This window comes from Panthera onca, chromosome A1 (assembly GCF_046562875.1).
Source record: "Panthera onca isolate mPanOnc1 chromosome A1, mPanOnc1 haplotype 2, whole genome shotgun sequence".
In the NCBI taxonomy this organism is placed as follows: domain Eukaryota; kingdom Metazoa; phylum Chordata; class Mammalia; order Carnivora; family Felidae; genus Panthera; species Panthera onca.
In genome coordinates, this window is record NC_138339.1 from 147,256,744 (window position 1) to 147,278,945 (window position 22,202).

Consider the following 22,202-nt stretch of genomic DNA (forward strand, 5'->3'; position numbering starts at 1 on the left):
ACCCTTTGGTCCAGCAATTCAACTTCTAGACATTTCTCCTAAGGAGATAACCATGGAAATACACCTAAGTTTCTTCCCAAGATGTTGACCATAGGTGTAAAAGATTGTCAAATAAACACTATAACTTGGAGACGGCTTAAAAAAATTATACAAATGATAAAATACTATGTAGCTCTTACGTTCTAGAATTCTTTTTTCTTAATTTTAAAAAATGTTTATTTTCAAGAGAGAGAGACAGAGACAGAGTGTGAGCAGAGTGGGGGTGACAGAGAGAGAGGGGAGACACAGAATCTGAAGCAGGCTCCAGACTCTAAGCTGTCAGCACAGAGCCCGACATGGGGCTTGAACTCATGAACTGCCAGATCATGACCTGATCCGAAGTCGGATGCTTAACCAACTGAGCCACCCAGGCGCCCCTAGAATTCTTAAGGATGTGGATATACCATCTTAAGGATGCTATATTAAGTAGGAAAAAAAAAAAAAAAACCAAAACGAGGCTCCCTCCAAAGAAGTATGTCCAGTAATCCCATTTTTAGACTAATAAACGTAAATACAAACTCACACATAACAAATACTGAAAGGACAACCACCAAAATATTGAGAAGACTAATCTGTGGGTGGTAGGATTACGGATGATCGTTTTTTCCTTTTTTGTGCTTTTCTCTATTTTGGGACAGTTTTATAATAAACATACTTCTGTTGTCAGCAGGGAGCTATTAACGAACTCTCCCAGCAGCAGGGACAGGCTGGCCTCTGTGTAAGGGGGCTGTGCACAAAGTGACCCTGGGCCCTTATCAGTCCACAACCTGCCCCACAGTCCTGTGCCTTGGTTCCTATGCCCCAGTCTCCTGACCTCAGCTCTTAGGTCCACATATGGTCCTGGTTTCAGCTGGTCTCACTCAGGGGGAGGGGCCAGCCTCGAGTAATCCAGAACACACAGCCAGCATGCTCTCCACCATGACCCTCCTGCCTGATATTTTTCTTGCTCTTACTTCCCTTTAGGAAGTGACATGTTTTTAACACAAAAAAAGATCCCCCCTGAGGCTGGTCCCGAAGTTTACTGAACTGCAGAAAAACACCTTTTCTTAAAACTGACTGTTTTCAAAGCCATTTTCCATACACTGCCAGTGTATGTTGGTGGATTAGAATGATTTCCTAAGCTGGGCTTTCCTTCTCTTGAGGCTCTCCTTGGTGAGGAAAGATGGTGACATTATGGAGGGTCTGTCGTATGCCACGTTGGATGGACGCTGCATTCGTTACCCTATTTTAATATTCCAACTCTGTACGTATCATCTCCACAGATGCTCAGAGGCCAAGTACCTGCCCGAGGCCACAGGGCTGAGCCAGCATCCTGAGTTGGGTCTGAATGACTTCAAGCTTGTGGATACTCAGTATACAAATTGCCTCTTAGGTGGCCCGGGTCCCTCCAGCTGTGGCAGTCACTCTAACCTCTGGGATGACCATGTGGAACCCTCCATAAGCACACCCCAGGCTGGGAGCCAGGCCCTCCACAGGCCAAGAGATCTGAATTTCAGGCCAAAACACAGGGGCCCCTCGAGCCTACAGGAGGCCCTCCCACCCACCTCCTGCCTGCACGGGCGTGCTTTCTCTCCTACAGAAGAAGAGAGGCAGGGTGTCACCTCTATCCTGTGGGCCTCATGGAAGGGACTGCCCAAACGGTACCACCAGAACAAGGCTGCTTGGGGGCACCTGGGTGGCTCAGTTGGTTAAGCATCTGACTCTTGATTTTAGCTCAGATCATGATCTCATGGTTCATGAATTCGAGCCCTGCATTGGGCTCTGTGTTGACATCGTGGAGCCTGCTTGGGATTCTCTCACTCCCTCTCTCTCTGCCCCTCCCCTGCATTCTCTCTTTCTCTTGAAAAAATAAAAAAAAAAAAAAGAACAAGGGTGTGTGGAGGAACACAGCTGGAATGAGCTGGCTCCAGGTGCTGAAAGCATGATTACCCTGGACGCAGCAGCAGGCAGGGCCAGCCCAGCCACGGAAGTTGTTCATATCTGTATGGAAAGGGCGGTGTGCATTCAAACCGCCATCAGGTGACCTCAGGAAAAGGGGCGCCCCGGCCCTGTGCACTCATGGGTATGTTACCAGAGATTTTGACAGGGTCCCCTTACCCTTCACCTGGACCGACCAGGCAGTGGGGAAGGATAGCTGGGCCCTAATCTACTTTCTTCCCAGGAAGCTCAGAACTTAACACACTGCAAGCACACTCATCCCCTAGCTTCCCCTCCCCCAATTCACAGAGTCCCATCTCTGGCCCAGGCTGGGTACCAAGTCCCTCCTCACATGCTAACCCTCAGGCTTAATTCCCTGGCAGCCCTGTAACAGCCCCAGTCACCTGTCCACCTTTGGTGTCTGGAGGCTCCAGGCATGACCTCACTTCACCTGAACCTCACCACCCTCTTCACAGGGAGGGAAAGGGAGACTTAGATCAGCAAGTGGTAAAGATGGAATTCAAACCCCAGCTCCACCTGGACCTGGTGGCTGGTCTGGAACTCCTGTCCTTTACCTGGAAAAATGCATCAACCAAAATCTTCTCTTATGCCAGGGAGAAGGGAGTCAGGGAGTCACCCTGTGCTCAGAGGGCCAATAAGGGGGGAAGAGGGACAAAACTCATTGACCCAGCCACTACCCGCTCTCCTTGAGATGCCCAGCTAGGAGGCACTATAAGCCCAGGTCTGCCAGGACTACTCTCCACAGCCTCCTGGGAAGGTGGTTCCTGCAGGACTGGGGGAGCTCCCCCCGGGGAGCCCCCCCCCCCCTTCCATCACCAGCCCATCCAGACTCTGGCCAGATCTGGTCATTACTGAGGCCTCTGAATCAACCAACATTCTCCTCCGTGCACCTTCCTGACCTGAAGGCACAGAACAACTCTGTCGCCCAACCGTATGGTCCTGCCATGCTCTCCTTCCACCAGGTCACCCCCCTGCTCTGATACATCAGGACTTCTGGATGCCATGGCTGTGGTCCTTAACCTCTCTGAGCAGGACTGGACGACCACACAGCTACATCAAATTTTGCTTTTCATGCAGCACTCACCCAGCCTGGGCAGGGCACGTTGACTGCAAGTATAAGCCAACTTCTAGGTTTAATTCAAAAGATCTGAGAAGGCGATGACACCACAAAGACCAAACTGGAATCAAGCAGTCTCCCGTTCCTGAGTGCTGACGAGACTCGGTGGGCTGGGAAGGACAGCCCCCTGCCAACTGGGAAGAGGCTGGCAGCCAAGCCAGCCAGGGGGAGGGAGACGGGGCGGAGAGGGGGGGGGGGAAGGGGCACTCCGCAGCCAAGGGCTGGACCCTCGGTGCAGGGCTGATGGTCTGGGAAGCAAGAGCGTTGGGGGGCGATCCAGGATGCCAAGGAGGCTCCTTCTTGAGCCTCTCTGCTTTGCCTGCAGGATGGCTGGAGCAGCGGACAGTTCCCACCAGGCCAGCCCTGCAGGTCTGCACATCCCTCACCTTCCTTCTCAGAGCTAACGCTAATCCCCTCCAAAGAGAGACCTCAGCCACTGAAAGCAGAAGAGGGGGAGGGGGCAGGAGCGCAGACAGAGTTAAATAAAGGCTCAGAGGAAGAAGATCAGCTTGAGAGAAAAGGGCACAAAGAGCAAAAAATAAATGGCAAATTACCGGGTAGCCATCTCGTCCTGATTGCCCCTGTGGTAATTAATACGTCATTAATAATCAGACTTTCAGCAGAAAACCATATGGCAACACTTATAACTCAATCAGGGCCCCCGATCCCCCCACGTTGTGCGGGGTTTGCAGCAAAGGCTGATGGTTGGTAATGACTCCTGGGGAGGGGGGACGCGCTCGGGGCTCCAGTGGGTCTGGGAGATGGAGCACCCATTTCCTGCCTCTTGGAGCCAGGCTGGAAGGGCCACCAGGGCACACACCCACACGATTCAGGAGGGGCACATGGTGAGGACCACACGGGGATGTGGGATTCTGAAGGGTGGTGTCACAACCACCATGGAAAATGCTCCCTAAATCGGGACTAAAGGGCAGAAATGGCTCTTCCTGCCTGTCGCCACTGGGAGGGAGTAGACTGGAGGAAGACAGCCTTAGAAGCCACAGATATGGGGGGGTGGGGAGTGGCATTTATTGCTATTGGATGCCCCTACCGGCTCAGAGCACTGACTGTCTGGCCTGTGTCCCACACATCAGCATCCATCTCAGGCTGCAGCTTGAGATTTCTGCATTTGTTGAATACATTTAATAGTTTAACAGCCAAGTAAAAAAAAAAAAAAAAAAAGAAAAGAAAAAAGAATCAGTCCACTGCCCTCTGCATTACGCACTTTAGCAAGTTCGCACAGGCTAGCCTCATGTGACAGCCAGGAATGACTCAACAGGGAGAAACTGCTCGTGGCCAATAAATCTACACATTTCTTGCTGGCTCGCTTTCTGGCTCAGCGTGGTGCTGCTACATGCATGGAGAAGCCCAGATTCCGAAGGGTGCCGATTGGGACGTGAATCATGGTAAGTGGAAGTCAAAAATAAAACTGATCATCCGAAAGGAATTCCTTTAGAAGGTTCATTTTGGCTCAGTGTGCTCCTTGAATTGATTCGTCAGGATTCACTGGGCTCTGAAAAACCACCAAGATGAATCAAAGGCACACTAGTCACGTGTCTTGGAGGAGGACAGGGATTTCCGGGGCGCTGACCACCACCCACCCCTGCTCTCGTTGCTGCCCCCTGGCGGCCGGCCCCCCTCCCGCGCATCCTCCTCGGACCCAACACCCTCCCTGGCCAGCGGTGCTGGGCAGGGTTCAGCTGCCGGATCCAGAGGGTCAAACACATTGTGGCAAGTCAGGAAAATGGACCCCATTCTTCCTGGCATCTCTGCCTGACTCTGGAGCCCTTTGTGTCAAAGCATGTGAGACAAAAACATTTAAATGGATTAAATGCCGCGGAGAATTTAGAAAGTAGGGGCATGGTGCTTGCATTTCTGTGCACCAAGTGGAGCCAGAGACTCCGAGAGGAGCAGTCAGGATCGTGTCAGCTCTCTTGGAGGGCAAAACGGTCACAGAATGCTTCACAAGGCAAGTCAAACCCACAGAATTCTGTGCTTGTATTTGTCTACAAATTATAAAAAAAATATGGCCCCTGTCCGGGACTAAGTTTTCTTTTTTTTTAAAGGACACAACACATCTAACTAAAAAACTTATTTTCATGAAATAGCTACAGAAGAGAATGAAATGTCTTATCTTTCAGGAGCAGAGAGCATAATCCAGGACACTTACAGGAGGACCTGCAAAACACAAGCAGAGAAGCCCCAGTCAGCGTCAAAGGGAGAGAGGGTCCCCTTGGCCAGGCCGGCTCCTCCCTCAGCCAGCTGCTGGCCACCCCTCCTTGCAAGCCTTCACAGGTCCCAAAGCTAAGGGGCAGGGCAGAGGGGGCGCCTTTGCCCTCGCAGGGGCAGGGCTGGGCGTGTGGGTGGCAATGACATCCTGCATGCATTGGTTCATGCAAACATTTCACAAGGTTGCTGTTGATCCGCTGCTGGGGGCCCACCCGGGTTGGGTTTTGGCAAGCCAGGTAGGAGTCAGACCTGTTCCTGCTTGAAGAACCAAGTTTGGTGCTCACCTGGGGTCAGTTCATTTCTATTGAAGGGTAGAGACGTGTGGGGGGAGAAAACATTTGGGGCAGAGGGAACACAGCGCTCCAAAGGGTTACACGTATGTGTGTGGCTGAGCGGACATGCAGGGGGTACCCGTGGTTCAGCCCTGGGGTTAGGGGCACTGGGTCTGGGTGTGCTTGGGGAAGCCGAAGGGGCTGAGTCCAGAAGACTCCAGAAAGGCTGAGTGCAGCACGCTGAGACCAGTCTTACAGCAGATGAGGGCTCCTGGAGAATGTTCGTGAAACCCACAGGTGTCTTCACCTCATGGTGTGCAGACCACACTGCATTTGACCTTTGCGAGAGGTGCAGTAAACATCCCCACTTGACAGATAGCATAGAGGCTCAGGGAGAAAGAAGTGACTTGTCCAAGGCCACACAGTTGGTTAGGAGTGGAACTCATCCCAGAAGGAGCTCTCCCAACTCCTGAACCCTACATACTTCCCACTAAAGCCATGCTGTGGCTGTGCCAGCAACTACTCTGCTTCCTGCAGACCCTGGACCTCAGTCTGGATAGCGAGGCCGGCACAGGGAGGTGACACTCGGCCCTCAGTGGGCCCATGCGTGTTTATGGATCACCACCCATGAGCCGGGTCCCTCTGGGAGAGAGTAATGGGACACACTGGTAACAGTAAGAGGCAGGATCTCGGACTCACAGAATTTTCCTTGGAAGGATAGATGCTTAAGAAAACAATCATGCGGGGAGAAGCACAGGAAGCTCCCAGCACGTATGAGGTACCCCAGCCAGGCCAGGCTGATTCAGGGCTGGAGGCTAGGCTGCGTCCTGAAGGTGAGAGATTATCTCAGACAGGAAGGGGGAGGAGCTGTGTGACAAAGAAGGGAAGGAGGGGGCGGGGCAGAGCTCAGGGACTTGCTCGGCAGGGATCTGATTGGTAGCGGGAGACAAGGAGCACTCATGGGTCCTGTAGGGAGCAGTGGTGGGAGGGGGCAAGAGTGGAAGTTGCCCCCACGTAGGTGATGGTGGCCTGGACTCGTGTGCTGACTGTGGAGATGGAAAGAAGTGAGTCAGAAGACACTTGAGTGGGGACCGACAGGACTTGTTCATCGGTTTAATGGCAGGGTGTGTGTGTGGGGGGTGCATAGGGCATAGAAAAAGGAGAGACAAGACAGAGGCTTTTGGCTTGAAAAACTGATGTGTGATGGTGTTAATACCCAAGAATGGTATACGGGGGGTTGTGTGGCCCCTAAGTCCAGACTAGGGTGGGGCGGGGCGTTGGCCACCTGGACATCTGTACACCTGACTTCTCACCTTCTGCCAGGGGCCTCGTGCCATGTTTTCCCCGGGAAAGAAAATGCTCTGGACGGATGTACTTGCACCTGTGCCCAGCCTCCTGTCCGTGCCCCTGAGGTTATGTCAGAGGAGCTGACTGGCCCTACCTTCCCGGGCCCCAGCACCCACCACTGCCTTTCTCTCCCTGTTGCATCATCAGACCGACTTTCTCCAGCAGCTGCTTCCCAGCAGTTCTGGAATGGCTCCAATTCCTGTGCTCACATGCCCTCCTCTGCTCCGGCCTGGCTCTCCTCCCCCTCACTGCTGGGAAGAGGGGGTCTCCTGTCACTGCCTCTCCTTCCCTGCCTTCTACGCACCGTGTGACCCTCTGATATGGATTCCATCCCTCTCACCACCAAAATGGCTCTCACTGAGTCCCTAACCACCTGCTACCAAGGATTTCTCTTCCTCCTTCCACACTGCTGAGCCTGCCCTCCTTCTGGAAGCACTCTCTCCCTTTGGCTTCTAAAAGGTCATGTTCCTCCTGCTTCCTTGGTTGTTCAGCTGGCTCAGTCTCTCCCAGTCTCACACAGAGGCTCTGCTGAGCTCATGGCAAGGCTTTCTTCTCTTCAGTCTTCTCAGCTCATCTGTCCCTTCTCTCCTGTCTTCCCTGGGAATCTCATCCCACTCATGACTACACTAGACAGAAGTGACAGAAGTGTCCCACGTGGGCAACTCTAGCCCCAACTGTGTCTGAGAAGCCCAGACTCCCTTTGTGAGCTGTCTGCTTGTCATTTCCCCTTGAACAGTCCTCATGATTCCTCAGGCCAAGGTGCACAGACATATTCATGATATTCTGCCCACAAAAGCGCCCCTCTTCTGGTTCCTAGTCTCCGTGGATGACATTTCCTATTGCCTAGTTAGAGACCCAGACAACGAGGAGTCCCCCTCGACACACTCTCTCTCCCTGATCTACTGGGACATCCACATTCATTCCACAGACATTCACTGACCACTGCTGTTCTGGGCAGTGGGACACAGCAGTGACAATGACAAAGATCCCTGCCCTAAGGAATTTACCTTCTAGCCAGAGAGGTAGCTGAGATACCATAAGCATAACACACAAGCTCATCACCTACAAAATGGTAAGTGCTAAGGAAAGAGAGAGGCAGTGGGGCAGGGCAATGGGGAGCTGTTAGTGCCGGGGTGCAGACTGGTGTGTTCAATAGGGTGGTTGGGGTAGACATCTTTCTGAGGAGACATTTAAGCAAAGGCTTCCTGTGGATTCCTGGGAAAATGTGTACCTACCAGAGGGAACACCCAATGCAGGAGGGCACCTGGTGTGTGTATATGTGTGTGTTTTTAATTTTTTTTTTTTTACTTTTGAGAGAGAGAAAGAGAGAGAGAGAGCGAGCTGGGGAGGGGTAGAGAGAGAGGGGGACAGAAGATCTGAAGTGGGCTCTGTGCTGACAGCAGAGAGCCCGACATGAAGCTAGAACTCACAAACCGCGAGATCATGACCTGAGCTGAAGTCAGATGCTTAACCAACTGAGCCACCCAGGCACCCCATCGCCTGGTGTGTTTAAGGAACAGCAAGGAGGCCAAAGAGGTGACAGCAGAGGGGGAGGTGGCTTCAGGGAGGTGGTGGGTAGGGGTAGATTGGGTAGGGTCTTGTTGGCCATTTCTAGGACTTTCTCTTCTCTCTGATATGGGAGCCCCTTCAGGGCTCAGTGCAGACACAGGACGAGACCTGCCTTGTGATCCTGGTGTGAAAAAGGATCACACTGTGTGGGGAGGCAAAGGTAGGATCTTGCAGTGATGCCAGGGAGGGGTGATGGTGGCTCCCAGCTGGTGGTGGCAGTGGAAGGGGTGGAAGTGGCTGGATTCTGGATCGATTCTGAAGGCAGAGTCAAGATGATTTCTCAAGACTCTGGAGAGAGGACTCAAGCAAGATGTCCCTTGAGCGACCACAGAAGTGGGGAGACTGTGGTCCAGCAGGTTTGGCAGGAAGGATCTGGAGCTCAGCCTTGTACAACCCAACAGTTAGAGGTTGCAAAGAAGAGAAGAAGGTTCTAGAAGCTGAGTGGAGAGAGTACATCGAGGAGGAGGGACTGTGTGTGTGCCTGTCACTTTGGACAGATGAGTAAAATGAAGACTGAGACCTGCCCACTAGCTCTAGCCACACAAGGGGCCCGGGGCAGGGGGAGTCATGGGTGTGCACATCTGGCTGGAGATGGTTTGGGGAGAAGGGAGGGGAGGAATGGGGGCAGTGAAGGCTTTCAAGCAATTCAGCGGCAAAGGGGAGCGAAGGCACAGAGCACGTGCTTTGGAGACACGGGGTCCAGAGAGGGCCACTTCTTCAAGATGAGAGACACAGGACAGTATGTCTGCTTTAATGGGAGTCATCGGCAGTGAGGGGAAGATCCAACATGGTGGAGAATGGGGGATTCTGGGAGCGATGAGGGACTGTCTCCCCCCACCCCCAGGAGGCCAAACGGTTGCATTTTGGCCCATGAGACCAAGCAGGGAGGCCTAGTGTGGTGTGGCTGGGTGTGCAGCCCATGGGGGGAGGTGGAATTTTCCACAGTTGCCTCTGACTGTTCCCACTGCCAGTGAAGTAGGAAACAAGGCCATCAGCCATGAGTGATGCTGGTGGAGGAGGTGTGGGGGCCACACAACCATTAAGCTGTGGTCTGGCATTTAAAATACAAACCGGCCAGCGTGGCAGGGGGTGGGGGACAGGGTTGCGTGTGTTTCCCACCAGCCACGGTTGCTGCACAGGTGCTGGAGTGCACATGTGGGGTTCGAGCCAAATGGGGCGAGGTGGTGGGATCTGTGGGTTGGGAGATGGGTGAGATGGAAGGAATGTGGGGTCAGGGAATGAGGGAGTGGGCTGGGGTGAATTGGGGCATCATGGACGTTGCATTTACCGGTGATGCTGAGGCATTGGACAAGACCATGGGAGGGAGGGGGCGAGGTCGGCCGGAGTCCCAGCTCACCGAAGGAGGCCTGGGTGTGTGAGGGACTTCTATGTTTGCATCAGGGCTCCCTAGGAATTTACCCAGAAGTAGTGATGGAGGGAGGGCTGCAGATACAGGAGCTGAAACCCACTAACAATGAGGGGGGTGTGCAGGGGTCAGAGATGGCCTCACATATGCAGACATATCACTACCCCAGTCTCCACTCTGGGGCCAGGGTGGTGTTTTCAAGACGCAGATCTGATCATGGCACTCCCATCCCCCAGTTCTTAGGACAAAGGCCTCAATCCTACACCACTGCTATGCTACGCTCTGTCCCCTTGAACCCGTGGGAAGAGAGGCATTGTTTAACTAGAGGGGTGCTAGGCAGACTGGTGGTTATTGGGACAAAGTGAAGTTGGATCTGTGCCTCAGCATGAGTCAGGATAAATTCCAGAAGGATCAAAGTCTTACATGTTAAAAAAAAATCATAAAAATCCTAGAGGAAAACAGACCCACGAATACAGAGAACAAACTGGTGGTTGCCAGAAGTGAGAGGGGGGTGGGAAAAATGGGTGAAGGGGAGTGAGAGATACAGGCTTTCAGTTATGGAATGACTAAGTCACAGGGATGAAAAGTACAGCATAGGGAATATAGTCAATGACACAGTAATATTGTTGTATGGTGACAGAGGGTAGTTATACTTGTCATGAGCACAGCATAACATATATAGAGAAGTTGAATCACTGGGTTGTGCACCTGAAACTCATGTAACACTGTGTGGCAATGACACCTCAATTAAAAAAAAAATCCTAGGGGCGCCTGGGTGGCTCAGTCGGTTAAGTGTCCAACTTCAGCTCAAGTCATGATCTTGGGGTCTGTAGGTTCAAGCCCCACGTTGGGCTCTATGCTGACAGCTCAGAGCCTGGAGCCTTCTTCGGATTCTGTGTCTCCCTCTCTCTCTGCCTCTCCCCTGCTCACGCTCTCTCTCTCAAAAATAAATAAAGATTAAAAAAAATTTTTTAAAATCCTAGAGGAAAATTCCTTTCTAACCGTGGAGAGGGGAAGGTTTTTCCAACTACAGTTCATAATCCAGAAGCCATAAAATAAAAGTCTGAGTCAACCATATAAAAACAAAAAATGTCTAACAAGGCACAAAGCACTGGAAGCAAAAACAAAAGCCACGGGGAAAACTATTTCTGACTCATGTCACAAAGGCCGATATACCTTGACACAAAAATGCTCCTACCAATTAACCCTAAAAACATCAACAACTTATTAGAAAAATGGTCAAAGATATGAGGGGACAGTTCACAGAAAACATAAATAGCTTCTAAATATATGAAACAAAAGCAAATTTTCATTCATAATATAAGTAAAGAAGGTTAAAACTATAATCCCAGCAGAGTCTGATTTGGCAATGCTAATTAGGACTCAAAATGTATGTGCGGGGATGCCTGGGTGGCTCAGTCAGTTGAGCGTCTGACTCTTGATTTTGGTTTGCGTTATGATTCTGGAGTTGTGGAATTGAGCCCCGAGTTGGGCTCTGTGCTGAGAATGAAGCCTGTTTAAGATTCTTTCTCTCTCTCTCTCTCTCTCTCTCTCTCTCTCTCTCTCCCTGCCGCTTGTGCATGCACTCTTTCTCTCTCTAAAATAAATAAATAAATAAATAAATAAATAAATAAATAAATAAAATGTATGTGTCGATTTCTGCAATGATCCTTCTAGGAATGTATTCTGTAGATGCATTAACGTATATGTAAAAGGACAGGTACATAAAAATATTCATAGCAGAACTATTTGTGATGGCCAATAATTAGAAACAGCACAATGAAACTGTGTAAAGAAAGGATGGTACAAGCCATAAAATACCTAGGAATAAATCTAACCAAAGAGGTGAAAAAATCTATACACTACAAACTATAGAAAGTTTATGAAAGAAATTAAAGAAGGCACAAAAAAATGGAAAAAGATTCCATGCTCCTGGATAGAAAGAACAAATACTGTTAAAATGTCGATACTACCCAAAGCAATCTACATATTCAACGCAATCCCTATCAAAATAACACCAGCATTCTTCACAGTTAGAACAAATAATCCTAACATTTGTATGGAACTAGAAAAGACCCTGGATAGCCAAAGCAATCTTGAAAAAGAAAACCAAAGCAGAAGGCATCACAATCCCGGACTTCAAGCTATAATACAAAGCTGTAATCATCAAGACATAATGGTACTGACACAAGAACAGACACTCAGATCAATGGAACAGAATGGAGAACCCAGAAATGGACCCACAAATGTATGGCCAACTAATCTTTGACAAAGCAGGAAAGAGTATCCAATGGAATAAAGACAGTGTTTTCAGCAAGTGGTGCTGGGAAAACTGGACAGTGACATGCAGAAGAATGAACCTGGACCACTTTCTTACACCAAACACAAAAATAAACTCAAAATGGATAAAAGACCTCAATGTAAGACAGGAAGCCATCAAAATCCTCGAGGAGAAAGCAGGCAAAAACCTCTCTCACCTTGGCCGCAGCAACTTCTTACTCAACACGTCTCCGGAGGCAACGGAAACAAAAGCAAAAATGAACTACTAGAATCTCATCAAAATAAAAAGCTTCTGCAAAGCGAAGGAAACAATCAGCAAAACTAAAAGGCAACCAACAGAATGGGAGAAGATATTTGCAAATGACATATCAGATAAAGGGTTAGTATCCAAAATCTATAAAGAACTTATCAAACTCAACACCCAAAAACAACTAATCCAGTGAAGAAATGGGCAAAAGACATGACTAGACACTTCTCCAAAGAAGACATCCAGATGGCTAATAGACACATGAAAAAATGTTCAACATCACTCATCATCAGGGAAATACAAATGAAAAGTTCAATGACATACCACCTCACACCTGTCAGAATGGCTCACATTAACAACTCAGGCAACAACAGATGTTGGTGAGGATGCGGAGAAAGAGGATCTCTTTTGCATTGCTGGTTGGAATGCAAGCTGGTGCAGCAACTCTGGAAAACAGCATGGAGGTTCCTCAAAAAACTAAAAATAGAACTACCCTATGACCCAGCAATTGCCTACTAGCTATTTATCCAAGGGATACAGGTGTGCTGTTTCGAAGGGGCACATGCACCCCAATGTTTATAGCAGTACTATCAACAATAGCCAAAGTATGGAAAGAGCCCAAATGCCCATCGATGAATGAATGGGTAAAGAAAGATGTGGTGTATATATATATATATATATATATATATATATATATATATATACACACACACACAGACAATGGAGTATTACTCAGCAATCAAAAAGAATGAGATCTTGCCATTTGCAACTATGTAGATGGAACTAGAGGGTGTTATGCTAAGTGAAATTAGCCAGAGAAAGACAAATATCATATGACTTCACTCATATGAGGACTTTAAGACACAGAACAGATGAACATAAGGGAAGGGAAGCAAAAATAATATAAAAACAGGGAGGGGGACAAAACATAAGAGACTCTTAAATATGGAGAACAAACAGAGGGTTATTGGAGGGGTTGTGGGAGGAGGGATGGGCTAAATGGGTAAGGGACATTAAGGAATCTACTCCTGAAATCATTGTTGCACTATATGCTAACTAATTTGGATGTAAATTAAAAAAAAAAAAAAAAGGATGGTACAGAGCAACTTTAAATGAACTATTATGCAGCTGTGAAAAGACTAATGTGATTCTATATGCTCTAATGGGGAATGATCTCCAAGGCATATTGTTACATTTTTATTTTTATTAAAAATTTTTAATTTATTAAATTTTTTAAACGTTTATTTATTTTTGAGAGACAGAGTATGAGCAGAGGAGGGGCAGAGGGAGAGAGGGAGACACAGAATCTGAAGCAGGCTCCAGGCTCTGAGCTGTCAGCCCACAGCCCAACGTGGTTCTTGAATTCATGAATCTCGAGATCATAACCTGAGCCGAAGTTGGATGCTTAACTGACTGAGCCACAAGGTGCTCCCTCCTCTTTTTCATTTTTTATTTTTATTTTAGAGAGAAAGAGTGCACATGAGCAGGGGAGAGGGGCAGAGGGACAAAGAATCTTAAGCAGGCTCCACACTCAGCATGGAGCCTGACAAGGGGCTCAATCCCGTGACCCTGGGATCATGACCTGAGCCGAAATCAAGAGTTGGATACTCAACCGACTGAGCTACCCAGGCGCCCCATATTGTTACCTCTTTAAAAAGGTATGGAACAGTATATTACTATGCAGCCATTGTGCTAAGAAGAAAACCTGGTAGGCTTTTGTTTGTATAAACATGGTACATCTCTGGTGTGGACACAGAAAGTAGAGCCTGCTTGGGATTCTCTCTCCCTCTCTCTCTGCCCCTCCTCTGCTTGTGCTCTCTCTTTCTCTCCCTCTCAAAATAAACAAACATTACAAAAAAAAAGAAAAAAGACAAAAATCCCCCCCCACAGCTCTCCTGCATGGCCCGCACCTCATTAATGCCTGTGCCCTTGGCCTCAGGATATTCACGTCCACCACGGCCCCGGCTTTATCAGCCTTCCATGACCATAAGACTGAAGACAGTGGTCACCAGGTTGCCTCCGAGTAGGGGAACCAAACGGCAGGAGAACAGAAGTGGTGGGGAGAGACTAACTTTTCAGCATGGAGCTCTTTCACATCACTGGATACTTGTGTGTGGCTTACCAAGTCAGCAATGGCCATAAACTTTAACTGAAAATGGCTGGAGTAAGGTCTGTGTTTAAAAAAAAAAATTTTTTTTAAATATTTATTTATTTTTGAGAGACATAGCATGAGCAGGGGAGGGGCAGAAAGAGAGGGAGACACAGAATCTGAAGCAGGCTCCAGGTTCTGAGCTGTCAGCACAGAGCCCTATGCGGGGCTTGAACCCATCAACTGTGAGATCATGACCTGAGCTGAAGCTGGACACTTAACTGACTGAGCCACTCAGGCTCCCCTGGTCTGTGCTTTTTTTTAAAGAAAGCTACTTTATTTATTTATTTTTAAATGTTTATTTACTTTTGAGAGAGAGAGAGAAAGAGCGCGAGTGCACAAATGGGAGGGGCAGAGAGAGAGAGGGAGACACAGAATCCAAAGCAGGCTCCAGGCTCTGAGCTGTTAGCGCAGAGTCTGACGTGGGGCTTGAACTCACGAACGGTGAGATTGTGACCTGAGCCAAAGTCAGGTGCTGAACCGACTGAGCCACCTGGGCGCCCCTAGGTCTGTGTTTTTTTGTCTGATCTGCCAGCTTCGGCTGCCGTTTCTCACACTCACCTCTAAGCTCCCTCTAAAATAGCTTAGATTGGGATTATCATTCTGAGAGCCTGGAGGTTCTGAGTATGCACCTCGGGTCTGGCTGGAGGTATAGCCCAGGAGAAGGCACTGTTAGCATAACCATCACTCACTCACGAGTCCTCATGAGTGTTGGGAGCTATGCTGTTTTCCTCAACCGTCTCATTTAATCCCTGCTGCCTCCTCACTGGGCACGTGTTACCATGAGAAAACAGGCTTGGAAAGGCTGCCGTTGATCTGGGCAGAAGCCAAGCTGTCTGACTCTGAGCCTAACAAAGGGGGCGGAGGGAAACTGCTTTGGCAGACAGAGCTCTGATGTTGACTGAGCGTTCCCCGAGGTCCCCGGGCGGGTGTGTGGCTCGTCTGAAGTCACCACGGTGGTGAGGGCACAGCCCAGGTTAGAAGCATCCTTGTGGGACCCCAAGCCCAGGACACCATCCAGGTCTGCAGAGGGGTGGCCAGAGTGGGGGTGGTGGCATTCCAGAGAAGGAGCTTATCACTGGTGGACAGGTCACATGTAGCCCACCTGTGAGTCTCTGAAACAAACCAGCCGCCACCTCTCTTGGGCCCTACTGGCACCGCATCACAGGCCACCATTGCTTCACATCGGCACTACCCCCACAAGCCTCTGAACTGGCCTCTTCTGGGCACTGCAACCTGCCAATGAGTGGGGGCCTCTTAAAAATGCCCAACGCTTCCAGGGTTTCCCATGCACATGGAGTGACATCAAAACGCCCCTGTACAGGGGAGTCTGGGTGGCTCAGTCGGTTAAGCGTCTGACTCTTGATTTTGGCTCAGGTCATGATCTCACGGTTTGCGAGTTCGAGCCCCACGTCTGGCTCTGTGCGGGCAGTGTGGAGCCTGCTTGGGATTCTCTCTCCCTCTCTCTGTGCCCCTCCCCTGGTCATGCTGTCTCTCTCTCAAAATAAATAAACATTACAAAAAAAAAAAAAAAAGACAAAAATTCCCCTGCACAACTCTCATCAACACCTGTGCCCTTGGCCTCAGGACATTCACATCCACCACATCCCCAGGCCGTGGCTTCATCAGCCTTGCATGACCATGAAACCAGAAGACATCTCATCCTTTGCCCTCACTGGTATCCATGACGGCTCTCTGGTGTTTCCCGCCTAAGCACTTATCATGATCCTTAATTATTAAATCCATTTCTTTGGGTGCCGATTATTGTCTGTGGGCCCCACCAGCAAGGCAGCTCCCCAAGAGCTGGGACCCCACCTGCCTGCAGGTCGTCACCACTTCCAAGTCCGTGGCACCTGACTTCACAGCACAGGGTTGGGCCATGCTGGCCGCAGCCCCTGGAGTCGTGGAGTGATGGATAGGGCGGAGGGGTTGGCTCAGGCCGTCCAGGGGTCCCTGCTCAGAAAGCAAAGCTGGCTGCAGGGCCTCCATCCAACCGCGTCGCCCCACCCAGTGCCCCGGTCCCACTCTGCGTGCAGCTTGCAAACATGTGTTCCAGGCATCGCCTGGATCTGTTGGCTTTGCCATCAGGAATGTGGGAGCAATTAAGAGCCAGATGACTTGGGAAATAAATAAAATGGGGCAGGGTAGAGGGTTCACTGATCCTGTGGCCTCTTTAACTGAACTGATGTTTGTAGCCCAATAGGGTTTTCCAAACCTGGAGCTGTTAGTCCCTCTGGGGAATAAACATTTCCCGAGTGTTTCCCGCAGGTTATATTCCTGGAAAAGGAGAGTGGGAAGAATATTTCCCATAGCCTGGCAGGTGTCCAGCCCACACACTGGAGGGTGGGGGGCGGCCTTGGTGCCTGAGGCTGCTGGGGCCATCGTCCCTGTGGACAGCCCACACCTGCTCCTCTGTGTTGCGCCTGGACTCCTAAGTCCCGCTCAGCTTGCTCCCTTCTCTTTCCAACGGGCCTGGCTCTGAACCGGCCCTCCGCCTCTCCCCACTCAGTCTGCTCCAGGGCAGAGGCTTGGAAGCCTTGGAAGACTTGGCCACCACGAAGACAACGGTCTTCAGCCACGCTTCTCTGGAGCTGTCCCCGATGGAGCAGAGTGGGCCAAGGGCTTTTAAACCGAGTTTGTGGGTAGATGAAATGAGGCTTGCAGGTTGACAAATCCGGAGCCGGTAACGAGTCCAAGAGTTGGCACTTAGCTCAGGTCTCTGGCCTGGATTTAATTAGGCCAGTACTATCAGGGAGTACAGAGGCTTTAGAATCCCAGCCCTGAGGAACTCTAGATCTGGAGCACATGCCTGTTCTCCCTGAGGCAAGGAATGCTCCCTATCTCTGCCTCTCTGGACTGCTACAAAGCCTTGAGTGACACACTGTGCATGTGTAAAGTGCCTGGGACAGCAGTGGCACAGAAGAGGCACCAAAACCCAACGCTGGCTAGAATTACGGTATTCTTTTTTAATTCTTTTAGTGTTTGTTTATTTTTGAGAGACAGAGAGACAGAGAAGACAGAATGCAAGCTGGGGAGGGGCAGAGAGAGAGGGAGACACAGAATCTGAAACAGGCTTCAGGCTCTGAGCTGTCAGCACAGAGCCAGACGCAGGGCTCAAACACATGAACGGTGAGATCGTGACCTGAGCCGAAGTTGGACGCTTAAGCAACTGAGCCACCCAGGCACCCCTCTTTTTTTATTTTAAAGTTTATTTATTCATTTTGAGAGAGAGAGAGACAGAGAGAGAGAGAGAGAGAGAGAGAGAGAGAGAGAGAGAGAGAATCCCAAGCGGGCTCTGCACTGTCAGTGCAGAACCCCATGCAGGGCTCAATCTCACGAACTCTGAGATCATGACCTGGGCCTAAACCAAGAGTTGGGTGCTTAACTGACTGAGCCACCCAGGCGCCCCATTAACCACTATATTTTCTTCTAAGGATTTATACTTTTCCCTCTTACATGTAGGTCTATGACACGTTTTGAGTTAATTTTTATATGCTGTGAGGAAGAAATCCAGCTTTATTCTTGTGCATTTAGTTGCCCGAGTACCATTGAATTGTTTCACATTCTTGTAAAAAATAGTGATGGTAAATGTAAGGATTTACTTCTGGAATCTCAATTCTATTCTGTTGACCTATGTGTCTTATGTCTACACCACACTACCTTGATACTGAAGCTTTGTGTTAAGTTTTAGAATTGGGAAGTGTGAAGCCTTTACTTTTGTTTTACCTTTTCAAGGTGTTTTGGCTATTCTGGATGCTTTGCATTTCCATATGAATTTGAGGATCAGTTAGTTAATTTCTTTTTTTTTAAATTTTTTTTTTTTCAACGTTTTTTATTTTATTTTTGGGACAGAGAGAGACAGAGCGTGAACGGGGGAGGGGCAGAGAGAGAGGGAGACACAGAATCGGAAACAGGCTCCAGGCTCCGAGCCATCAGCCCAGAGCCTGACGCGGGGCTCGAACTCACGGACCGCGAGATCGTGACCTGGCTGAAGTCGGACGCTTAACCGACTGCGCCACCCAGGCGCCCCAGTTAATTTCTAAAAAAAAAATCAACTGGGATTTTGATAGGGATTGTATTGAAACTGTAGATTAATTTGTGGAGTATTGCCATATTAACATTCTATTATCTTCCAATCCATGAATATGGGATGTCCTACCATTTATTCAGGTCTTTTTAAATTTCTTTCAACAATATTTTATAGTTTTCAGTGTACAAGCTTATACTTATTTTATTAAATTCATTACTGAGTATTTTATTCTTTTTCATGCTTTTGTAAATGGAAATTGTTTTCTTAGTTTCATTTAAACATTCTTTATTGCTAGTGTGTAGAAATACAATTGAGCTTTAAAATATTGATCTTGTATTATGCAACCTTGCTGACCATGTTTATCAGCTTTTATAATTTTTCTGTGGATTCTTTATATAAATAAATAAATAAATAAATAAATAGTGTGAACCAAAAGACACTCAACATCATAATCATTAAGGCAACACAAATCGAGACCACAATGAGACATCGCCTTACATCCATTAGATAAAATGGCTACTATAAAAAAAAATAGTGGCTCAGTCAGTTGGGGGTCCAACTCTTGATTTTGGCTCAGGTCATGATCTCACAGTTTGTGGGATCAAGCTCTGTGTTGGGCTCTCCACTGACAGTGTGGGATTCTCTCTTTCCCTCTCTCTGCCCCTCCCCTGCCTGCACATGCACGTGCTCTCTCTGTCTCTAAAAATAACCAAACTAAAATCAGAAAAGAACAAGTGTTAGTAAGGATGTGGAAAAATTGGAACCTTTGCGTTCTGTTGGTGGGTTTACGTCTGGACTCTTGATTCTGATTCATTAGTCTACATGCTTAAAGGTGTCTATTTTTATACCAGCACCATACTGTTTTGATTTCTATAGTTTTATAATATAGTTTGAAATCAGGACATGTGATGCCTCTGGCTTTGTTCTTCTTTCTCAGATTTCTTGGGGTATTTGGGGTTTTAAAAATCCATTTCCATTTAATGTAATTGCTCAGGAGACAGGATTTATGTGTGCTAATTTCTTATTTAATTTCTCTATATTTTATGTCTTTGTTGTCCCTCTATTACTCCATTACTGCTTCTTTTTTTAAAAACAGATATTTTATAAGTGTACCATTTTAATTCCCTTGTTTCCCTTGCCATATTTTTGGAATAATTTTCTTAGTGGTTTCCCTGGAGTTTATAAATACCATCTTAATAAATAATCTGGTTTACATGAGTAACAATTCACTTTCAACTGTACACAAATACTTTGCTCCAATAAAGCTGTGTTTGTTATCTCCTTCTTTGTACTTTTAGTGTACTTTTATGAAATTACCATTTCACGTGTCATAAGCCTATCAGCAGTTTTATCATTATTGCTTCATGCAACTGGCTTTTAAATCAGAAGAGAGAAAAGAGTTACAAATAAAAATTCATTTATACTGTCTCTCATATTCACCTATGTAACTAACTCACTAAAGCTCTTTATTTCTATATGTGGATTCAATTGCTGTCTAATGTCCTTTTATTTCAGATTGAAGGAATCCCTTTATTGCGTGTAAGTCAGGCTGATAGAAATCAATTCTCTCCATTTTTTGTTTATCTAGGCTGTCTTTTTTTAAAATTTTTTTAATGTTTTTTTTTTTTTTAATTTATTTTTGACAGAGAGAGGGAGAGAGAGAGAGTGAGAGTGCATGAGCGGGGGAGGGGCAGAGAGAGAGGGAGACACAGAATCTGAAGCAGGCTCCCAGCTCCGAGCTGTCAGCACAGAGCCTGACGTGGGGCTCGAACTCACAGACCGCGAAATCATGACCTGAGCTGAAGTTGGACGCTCAACTGATGGAGCCACCCAGGCACCCCGCGACACGTCTTAATTTCTCTCACTTTTGCAGTATACTTTTGCTATAGATTTCTCTGTTAATAGTTTTTTCTCCCCACCGCTTTGAATATGTCATCTGTATTGACTTTTGAGTCATGTTTTTCATTATTTCTAAGGAGAAATCAGCTATTAACCTTATCCAGGATCCCTTTACTGTGACGAGTCATTCGAGATTCTCTCTTCATTTTTTCCTTTTGGCAGCGTGGCTATGATATTCTTAAGTGTGGATCTCTTCTGAGTTTATCCTGTGTGGAGTTCGTTAAGCTTCTTGGATGTGTAGATGGATATTTTTGTTTCTATTTGGGAAGTTTGGGGCCACTAGTTGCTCATACATTCCTTCTGCCTCTTTCTCTGTCTTCTCCCCTTTCTCAGGCCTTTGTTATGGGTATATCAGCACACTTGACAGTTTCCCGCAGATCTCTGAGACTCTGTTCATTTTTTTTCATATTTTTTAATCTTCCTTAGACAGGATCATCTCAACAGACCTATCTTCAAGTTTGTTGATGCTTTCTTCTGCCAGCCCAAATCCACTATTGAACCTTTTCAGTGAATTTTTCATTTCAGTGATTGCAATTTACAGCTTCAGAATTTCTATTTGGTTCTTTTTTTTAATACTTTTTATCTATTAATATTCTCCATTTGGTGGTACATAATTCTTCTGCTTTCCTTTAATTCCTTAGAGTTGGTTCCCTTTAGTTCTTCAAATATAATTTATAATAGTCCACATAAAATCTTTGTCTAGTAAGCATCTGGGATTCCTCAGAGACAGTTTTCATTGTCTGCATTTCCCCCTTTTTCATTGCTGTACTTTCTTGTGTCTTTGTGTGTCTCATAATTTTCTGTTAAAAACTGGGCGTTTAAAATAATCTGATGTGGTGACTCTGGAAATTAGATCCCCACCCTCCTTTCCAAGATTTGTTGTTGCTCTTTGTTTGTTGAGGGGTTTTCCTGGACCAATTCTCCAAAGTGTATGCTCTTTGTCATGTGCAGCTACTGAATTCTGTCTTGGTTAGCTTCACGGTCAGCATGGACAGAGGTTTCCTTTAATGCCTTGACCCAACAGGTCCCCCATTCTGTGCCAAGGGGCTCTGTGTGTGTGTTGGAGCACAACTTCAGTACACCGCCAGGTTACAACTCTCCCTTGGCCTTTACTTCCTGCTTGAGCAGGGCCTCGAGGTCAGCCAGAAGGGAGAGATTGGGGCTCTCTCAGGTCTCTGGTGGACATGTACACAGCCCTGCACATGCAATTGCTTTCTGGATTCCCAAGAATATGCTGGAACCTTTCAAAGCCCCTTTCAGTGGCTCATCCCCTAGATTTTCATTCAAGTTTTTGTGTCAGTTTCTTGCTTGCTCCTACTGGTATTGCTACCTTAGGCAGCTGCAATGTTAAACAATTGCTGCTGAGTGTTTTCGGCAAGCACTCTGGGATACAGCTTTTCCCAGTGAGCTCGGCATAAGGTCAAATAAAGACAGGTCCTATGTATGGGCTTTTCCTGGAAGCTGACAGCTGGTGACAATTCTTTGGGAATAAGCATTTGGGGAGCCTCAAATTGTTTTGCTTCCTCCATGGCTGCTACTTTTCACAGGTACCATGGTTGTGAGATTGATGGTTTTTTTTTTTAAATTTTTTTTTTTTAATGTTTATTTATTTTTGAGACAGAGAGACAGAGCATGAATGGGGGAGGGTCAGAGAGAGAGGGAGACACAGAATCTGAATCATGCTCCAGGCTCTGAGCTGTCAGCACAGAGCCTGACGCGGGGC

The 22,202-nt window shown here is 47.7% G+C and overlaps 1 protein-coding gene across 1 annotated transcript in view; it reads right to left on the reverse strand.

Moving 5' to 3' along the window:
• The window catches only part of COL23A1 (collagen type XXIII alpha 1 chain), a 357,690-nt gene that overhangs the window by 42,364 nt on the left and 293,124 nt on the right, over nt 1-22,202 (reverse strand). The window contains exons 4-5 of the mRNA XM_060636372.3: nt 5,262-5,269; nt 3,649-3,675 (exon numbers count right to left, since the gene is read on the reverse strand). Coding sequence (XP_060492355.2) covers nt 3,649-3,675; nt 5,262-5,269 — 35 coding nt within the window. The remainder of the gene's footprint in view (nt 1-3,648; nt 3,676-5,261; nt 5,270-22,202) is intronic.